Raw genomic sequence first — 8,466 nt, 5'->3', positions numbered from 1 at the left:
ATAAAAGTAATTATTTTTTCAAAGGAACTTATTCAGTACCTTTTATAACTTCGTTTGATTTGACTACGATTCTCAGTTTTTCACGCGTATTTCTGCTGTCAAAAAACCAAAACAAAACCCAATTTGCGCTCTTCATATCGTTCTTTCGTAGTAAAAAAATTGAAGACCGTTCGTGGTGGGGAAACTTTTCACTCGTGGTGGGTCGACTTACAACAACAAAACCACATGCTTGATCTGGTGTAGTAAATTATTTTGAGAGTGTATTGGTTGGTATTTTTGTTTACATTTAAGTTGCCGTTCTTGTACAGGTATTCTTTGCTCACCAACATTCTTAAATTATGAGATGTCTACAGATTTGGATATACACAAGCAGGCATGTGTGCAAACTAAGCAATTAATTAAAAAGTTTAAATTTTACGGCATACATCTAAGACATCTCAGACCGAAATTTGGTATGCAAACTTGAATATACACAGTGCGAATTGTTAACAAGCATACTTGGTAAGCACACATGTACCATCATCTATATCATGCTTAACACGCGCTTTAGAATGTTTTTCTTAGTTTATATCGTCAACAATTAAGTTTCGTTTATTTTAAGAATTTCTTTGAAATCAAGTACTTGGTTCAAAATAATACAATTGTGTAGTAGTATTAGCCGTAATTTTTATAGGCTATTACTACAAGTAATTTTTTATGAATATTTAGAATAGACTGATTATTGAATTTGACAGTACTAAAACTTAAGACGTAAATGTTTTTGCGAGTAAAACCTAACTTTAAAGATTTTAAGAGCATTGTCGTTGCTTCACATATTTTCTTTCGTAATTTGCAAGTATTTATTTGCTACTCTCAAAGAAAAAAATACGGTTATTGTAAATAATTCCCAAAAAAAAATGCCTTCCTTCCACTTTGATATATACTGTAACAAATAAAATATAATAAAACAGTATACAAAGCTTATTGAATAATCAAATAAATTGTTTTTTTAATTTGTGTAATAACTTTACTACACAATGAAGTTACCATTCTTGTATGGTATTCTTTGCTACATATATTGCAGGAATAAAATTCTTTCCACTTTTATGCGCTTCTAACACTTTTTTTCCCTGAATTGCCAACCACTTTGAAGCCGTAAGGAACTTGAATGCATATTGAACCAGCTGGTAATATTTTTTAAATAATTATATATTATTTACTGTTAGATCACTGGGTAAGCTTAAAGTTTTGTACGTATTATATGGCAACAGAAGAAGCTGTTTTACCTGTACTTACATCTTTAATACAAAAAGTAAGGTATGTACCTCTTGCTGTGCGCCAGACATCTGTTAAAGTATAAGACGCTTATTGCAAAATCCAGTGGAAGCAGATTTGTTTTGTGTAATAAAAATTTAATTGTTAAATTTTAGAGCTCCATTTATCGTCGAAGAAGTTTATCGAGATTACAGTCGCTTAAAACATAAGAAAAAACTACTGAAGTACTTAGAAGTACTTCAGTACCTGGAAGCAATCTCAACAACTTGAACGTTTAAAAGCAACGCATAGTCTACTGGAATAGTAATTTGTATGAGTATGAAAATTTTGATTAAAAAAATTTAACTCTGGCAGAAAGGACTCAATCCTTTGTTGGATTAACATTCTAAATAACTACACATAAGAAAATATTATGGATAAGATACGCAACAAAATGCAAACATCAACGCCTTTAGATGCTAAGAAGCTAATCGATTATCCCAAATCAAATGCCGTAACTCATGTAAAGTATAATTTCTGATTTTTATAAACTAAACTATTTTTATAAGCTATATATATATATATATAAAATCCACAAAACCAATTAAACACAAAGGCACCTTAAAAAATATTGGTGATCTCATTGCAACTATTTATTTAGTATTTGACTTTGATTTCTACATAATCAAAAAATGATGTATATTTATCCCATTAAGGCTTAACTTTTCTGGATTTCGCTTTAGAATAGTATATACAAATACTTTTATGTATAGATTTCGATATTTATAACTAATGTTCATAATAACTCATCTCTTGGTACCAAACACTATCAAGTTAAACTTCACTTAAACGAATTATTTTCATGTATTATAGATTAAAAACCGTATAACTGAAGCCACATCAACACCCGTGAATCGTTTATCACATGACAATTGCGTGAACGCATCAAATATGATAACGCCATTGCCAAATCCTAAAGCTAACAAAACGCAGAAATATAATGATTTCAAAACGGATTTGAAATGGTGCTTAGATACTATTCAAACTATTTCATTCCAAAAGTACAATATCGAAGCAATACCAATTACCAGTCAGGAAAGTATTTTGCTTCGAGATCTAATATATGTGCTTACAGGAATGCAGGGTTCGTATATTACTATGAACTATAATGGAAAAGTGACAAATCAATTCTTAAATAAATTTACTGTCGAATATGAGATATCGCCTCAAGTGCATAGTACATTGCAAGATATAACGCGCGAAATTTTGCCTTTAGCTAAATATTACCTCTGCATTCATCACTATATGGAATTATGGAGTTTCTCTAATTCAGGGCAAGTCATGGAAGCTTTAAGTGAGGCGTTAAGAAAATTGATGCATGATTATTATGTGAGCATGAATTTAAAAGTTTTTCGTTAAGCATAAATTTGAGGTTTTATTTATTATATTTTTATTCAGTTACTTTTAGCGCAGTTGGAGTCTGAACTTGATAGTGGAAAACTTAGCTTGCACAAAATGCTTTTTTATATACGGCCTACTTTAAACACAATGGAAATTTTAGATAGTGTTATCACGGATATAGCAATGGTATGTTAAAATTTTTAAAACGAACAAGCATATAACACTGTACAGAATTCACATTGTATAGAACAATGTTAGAGGTGGTGCTGTGCTTACAGTTCTTTACAACAAAATTGGGGCACTAACTGGTGATGAGGAATCTCAAAAATTTATTATTCAATTGACTGAAATGGCAGCGGTTCCGTATATGGATATTCTGCAGCTGTGGATACAGAAGGGTGTTATAAACGATCCACAAAATGAATTTCTAGTTGAAGATAATGAAATTATTACTCAAAAAGAAACACCTGCTGGTTACTCTGAGGGTTATTGGGAAAAACGGTATTTCATATGATATTACTTATTATATTTAACAAAATTGTTGACTGAAATTGTTTTTCGTACAGATATGTCATTCGTCGCGAAGTCACACCTTGTTTTTTAGAAAAATTAGTAGACAAAATATTGCGGACAGGAAAATATTTAAATGTTATAAGACAGTGCGGAAAAAAAGTAACGTGTCCACATAGTGTTCAATTGCGCTTTTCACCAGATGATCACAGTTACATTTCCGTTATAGAAGATGCATACCATTTTGCTTCACAAAATCTTCTAGAAGTTCTACTTAAAGAAAATGATTTGATGGGTCATATTTTATCAGTGAAACGTTACTTGTTACTGTATCAAGGCGATTTTATAGTACAATTCATGGACGCTTGTGATGATGAATTAGCAAAGCCAGTAGATAAAGTACTGCCAACAAAATTGGAAAGCCTTTTGGGTTTAACATTAAGACTTTCATCTGCTAAACATGACCCTTATAAAGACGATGTGCATTGTAATCTTCTGACATATGATTTACATACCGAAATATCGAAAATATTTAAAAGAGACGGAGGTGTGTAATAATGATATTTTGTTCTAAAATGAGTACCGAGATGTGCCAAGATGAATATTTTTTATATTTTAGAATTAACAGAATCATTCGATTTGATGGGCGTGGAGTGTTTCGCATTCGAATGTGGAGTGGATTGGCCGATTTCATTGGTATTGGACAAAATCGCTATACGCAAATATCAAATTCTTTTTCGGCAATTATTTATTTTGAAGCATGTAGAGCGGCAGCTGTGCAAGTAAAATTATTGCCTCTAATTTTAAAAATATATCAAAAATTAATATGCATATAACTTGGAATTTTTATAGGATCTGGAAAGAGAATTCCGTTTGTAGAAATTTTTTACCACATTCAGCGGAACTTTATCGTTCGGCATTTACGCTGCGCCAACGTATGATGAACGCTATACAAAATTTGGAATATTACATGATGATTGAAGTAATAGAACCAAATTGGCACATATTTTTACAGAAAATGGAAAAGGTTAAATATCACTTAATAAATGAATAATATTAATATATTAGTAATAAATTTATTAAATAAAAATAGGTGCAAAATGTTGATGAAGTGTTATTCCTTCATCGGGACTTTCAGGATACTTGCATAAGAAACTGTTTGTTGTCAGATGAATTTAGACTTTCTCGAATTATTTACCCACTTTGCAAAATATGTTTGAAGTTCTGTGATTTTATACAGGTAAATAAATACACACATTTAAATATTCACTCTCATATCATACCATTATCACTCGTCTATGTTAAATAACTATATAATAAAAAAATTGCGATGATCTCAAATTTTAAAATTACACAACGGTGTTGCACTATATATAAAAGTAAATATTTGGACAGTCCCCCAATTATGTATGACAAAACTGCCTCACCTTGCCTGTAACATTTCTAATTGAAACAAATCCATGATCTAATACTCTTCTAATATATAAAACATTTTTCTTTCTATGGCTATGTTAGCAGTCGCAACGATTGTTCTCTGACGCGGAGCTTAAGTCTATGGTGTGCGACAGCAACGATGATGATAATTCTGATCCCGAATATGATATTTCGAGTCAGAAACAGGTACATGTTTAAGAGTGAAGAAAGTATCTACTCTATCTTTAGTAACATGTAAAGTACGTACTTTACATTAACTTTGTTTCAAGCCTTGGTTTTGCTTTAAAAGTACACCATTTTTTGTATTAATTTTAATTTATGTATGAGTATCTTTAGTTTTTAGATGATTATAGGTTTTTTCTTTTTTTATGTAAATTTTGGTATTTCTACAGGCTTTAATGCTGACGAAGAGATGTAAAGACAAAATTGGTTTAAAACTTATAAGTGTAGTGTGCTATGTTTATTATACGTGGACTGAGCTCCACTTCTTTATAGTACTCTAAAAAGTAAAACTTTGTACACTCGTTTTGGTTTTACTTTTCCGATTTGCTTTCTAGCACTGATGGTTTGATAGGAAACGTCTTATAACCGCTGAGATGGACATTTCAATTTTTATTCCATACATTCTATAATGCATGGAATGGCTGCAGTTATTTTTGGCACAATTAACAATGCTTAACATAGTACTTTTATTTTTCCGTAAGCAATAACAACTCAGTTATGGCACTATTATTTACGTTTGATTCTAAGATTTGCAAATTAAGGAAAGTCACAAGTATTCGGGGAATACGATTAATCGTATTAATAATAGTAAACGAAATCTCCGGAGTTGTAAAACAAATCGGATTTTGTGTAAATTCGGGGTCTTTGAATATCCGTATTTGCAATTATTATTTGCAGTGAAATTATTATTACTTCAGCTTCAGTTATTAGTAAAAAAAATTTTTATTTGTTAATTTTTTTTTGATAAAGTATATTTTTGCATCGTTTATAAATTTATATTGACATTTAAACGCTTTTATTGTGATTACTTACCAACAAAATGATAATTTTTTTGTTTTGCAGGTGGAAACCGCCCTGGCGCCAACAGATACTTTTTCGCAGCGTGTAAAAACTTTCGATTTGGAGTTTTCGGAACTTGTAATTAATCTACTAAGCGAAATAAATAAAGTCGTTGTGAAGTACTCGTCGGAGAGTTTCTTGAACCTAGTTCACCGTATGAATTTCAACGGGTTCTACAATAATCAAATCGACAAGAATATGGGTCGGTGAAGGAAATGAATTCACAAATTCCTAAATGGGAATTTATTTTAATCCACACAATTAATTCATTGCTTATATTTTGCATAAGATTTTTTTACTTTTACTTTTAAGTTTAACTAGTTAAAACGTTTTATGTATTATTATTTTGTGTATTATAATTAGGCCTAATATTAATATTTTAATGTTTAAAACTAAACAAATAATTTTTTTTATATTTAAACTTTGTATTAATGAATGAGGATGTTCGAATCAAATATTCTATCCCAAAAGGATAATTTTATGTTTTTCATCCTCACATTGTCGTCATCGTTATGTCAAACATTTGTTAAGAGCCTTTGGTGCACTTTATTTTTTACTTTTCCGATTTGCACATTTTGTAGATAATCGAAGCATATTATGTCCCGTGCTAGCTGGGAATTTTTCTTCCTTGGCTGTTTGGTGAATTGATATATCAAGTAAATATAATGAATATAATACTATTTCTCAGTAAAACATTAAGGAAATTATCTTTATACAGTTTCATAACTTCAGGCAAATGTTATATCCGATAATATATTAATTAGTCCATATATTTAGAGGACTAATTTACAGCTGATTATTGCAGGTTCTGGTGCATGAACCAATTTGTTAAACGTAATTGGAATTTTGAAAATCAGGAAAAATACGTGTGTGGTGCTCGCGGTTTTTATTCAAAAGAACAAATGAGTTTTTCTTTTAATTGCGCTTATTTACTTATAATATTATGAAGTGTTATGAAGTTGAAATTTTGCGTTGTCTTTTTCATGTCTACTCATTTCATTAAGTTAGGGCATTTTTATTTAATTATTTTAAGTAATAAGGTAATTTAAAAAAAAAATAGAAAGTATTAACTGACAAAATAGAAAAAAGTACTTGTTGTTCGACCGTGACAGGACTCGAACCTGCAATCTTCGGATCCGAAGTCCGACGCCTTATCCATTAGGCCACACGGTCAGTTATAACACTGTGCGCGCTAATGTGATATTAATGAGTAACCATTAAGTTGTGTCAAATTTACTTAATAATTGTCAACATGATTATTTCAAATATTTTTTGTAAGTAGTCAAAATTTTCTGTTAAATCCCAGCGGCACCATTATGCCAGCGCTGAAAAAGAAAGCGAGGAGGTAATAGCTCTTCGTTTTTATTTTTCTTTACTTTCGACATTTGTGTTCGACATAGGCAATTTCGGTGTTAAAATTATAAAAGAATGAAGAAGAAAAGAATATGAGTATTAAGAATTTCTTGTTTTGCCAACATTGTATACATTTAGTCTGCTTTTAATTTTAATGAAGTGTGTGATATTAGTGCAGTGAACAATTTTTAATTTTTTAAAATAAAATCTAAAAATATAAATAAAATATAATTTGTGAATTTAACATAAACTAACTGTAAGTATATGCAAAATTAAGTATATATATTTAAAATGATAATTGTAATTTTTGTTTTGTATTATGTAGATGCTACTGCGTCAAGAACGATTAATTGACCAATGTACTGCGAATGCAGTCATTCTAAGGCCAGGGTAAAATGCAGTAAACTGCTTTAATTGGAACAGTTTCTAATTCAATCTGAGGAGGATTTAATTCAGTTAAAACGAAGAAGTCACTGCCGTTGAAGTAGTTGTAAGTTAAATTACATATGTTTCTTACTTTCAATTTCAACTTATTAATATTTTCACATGTAACAATTTAACTAACTCATACATTTCTTTTCATCTATTACGTTATTTATAGACTGCATCAATGAGACACGTTATTAAAAAACAACCAATTACGCGAAAGATTTCGTGGAATTTTGGAGAAAGTATACTCATAAATTACAACTTTGATGGTACACAAGGTATATTGTACATAATTTACTTTAGCGTATACAATAACAGACTTTTGTATTTACAGATGCTAAGGACAGATGGTAAGCAGGAACAAGTGATCGGGTCGAGTCTGGAAATCTCTTCAAGTCTGTAGTAACAATTCCACAGAAAAATATTCTTTTATATAAATATGTAAATATGTTATGTTATATTGTTTTATGTAAATATTAATATTTTAATTTTATAAAACATAATATAAAATATAATTCATCCAAAAAAAGGTAAGCGAACATGTCAGCGCTGATATGTTGCATTATAAATTCGAAAAGGTAAGCGAACATGTCAGCGCTTGCCCGCAATGAGATGAACGTGTTAAAGTAATTAGGAGTTTCCCTTGAATAATCAGCGCAAGGCATTACCATTCAGCGCTGAAGCAATCGAATACCTCAGCGCTGAAAGTCCCACTGGGATTTATCTAAAAATAAAATCTGTACATAATATTTAGCGTAAATTTAATTATGTTTTAATGCTGTTTTTTTGGGAACTGATTTTTCATTTTGATTTTTCATTCTGATTTTGTCATTTTAGTATCTCTATATATATCTATCTGAATTATCCACGGTAATGAGTAGCGTTAGTATTGCGAAAGAAGACGTTTATTACATTAACACTTATATATGTATGTATGTATGTATGTATGTATATGTCAATTAGGAGAAACCCAGTAGAAAACGGATCGATCCGTCATCGAAGACGTCTTCAAGACATGGATACATACATGAAGACCGATCGATC

General features: G+C 30.4%; 1 protein-coding gene and 1 non-coding gene across 4 annotated transcripts; one reads left to right on the top strand and one right to left on the bottom strand.

Annotated features, from left to right (window-relative positions):
* The first annotated feature begins 987 nt into the window (after positions 1 to 987).
* Positions 988 to 5,951, top strand: LOC119672291 (gamma-tubulin complex component 2 homolog). 3 transcript variants are annotated; one of them, XM_038083305.1, is made up of 12 exons: positions 988 to 1,134; positions 1,206 to 1,296; positions 1,410 to 1,756; positions 2,107 to 2,622; positions 2,692 to 2,820; positions 2,882 to 3,135; positions 3,201 to 3,691; positions 3,764 to 3,926; positions 3,997 to 4,171; positions 4,238 to 4,384; positions 4,660 to 4,764; positions 5,644 to 5,951. In XM_038083305.1, the coding sequence occupies exons 3-12, from the start codon at positions 1,667 to 1,669 to the stop codon at positions 5,848 to 5,850; spliced, it is 2,277 nt and encodes a 758-aa protein (XP_037939233.1). In that variant the 5' UTR covers positions 988 to 1,134; positions 1,206 to 1,296; positions 1,410 to 1,666; the 3' UTR covers positions 5,851 to 5,951. The 3 variants fall into 3 exon arrangements, with proteins under 3 accessions (XP_037939233.1, XP_037939235.1, XP_037939234.1); XM_038083307.1 differs by lacking the exon at positions 4,660 to 4,764; XM_038083306.1 differs by lacking the exon at positions 1,206 to 1,296 and having other exon boundaries at positions 988 to 1,166.
* A 789-nt stretch (positions 5,952 to 6,740) lies between these two features.
* Positions 6,741 to 6,813, bottom strand: Trnar-ucg. Its single transcript has one exon. It is a non-coding gene; the product is annotated as a tRNA-Arg (tRNA).
* Positions 6,814 to 8,466: the final 1,653 nt, after the last annotated feature.

Source organism: Teleopsis dalmanni, chromosome 1, assembly GCF_002237135.1.
Source record: "Teleopsis dalmanni isolate 2A chromosome 1, ASM223713v2, whole genome shotgun sequence".
Classification (NCBI taxonomy): domain Eukaryota; kingdom Metazoa; phylum Arthropoda; class Insecta; order Diptera; family Diopsidae; genus Teleopsis; species Teleopsis dalmanni.
Note: the sequence above shows the minus strand (reverse complement) of the source record. Positions and strands in the feature narration are given on the sequence as shown.

What these genes read in the sequence shown, in the direction of transcription:
- LOC119672291 (XM_038083305.1), top strand. Translation starts at nt 1,667, where the DNA reads ATGGATAAGATACGCAACAAAATGCAAACATCAACGCCTTTAGATGCT. An exon ending in AATTGATGCATGATTATTAT is followed by an intron (nt 2,623 to 2,691) that starts GTGAGCATGAAT and finishes ATTTTTATTCAG; the next exon opens with TTACTTTTAGCGCAGTTGGA. An exon ending in AGTTCTGTGATTTTATACAG is followed by an intron (nt 4,385 to 4,659) that starts GTAAATAAATAC and finishes TGGCTATGTTAG; the next exon opens with CAGTCGCAACGATTGTTCTC.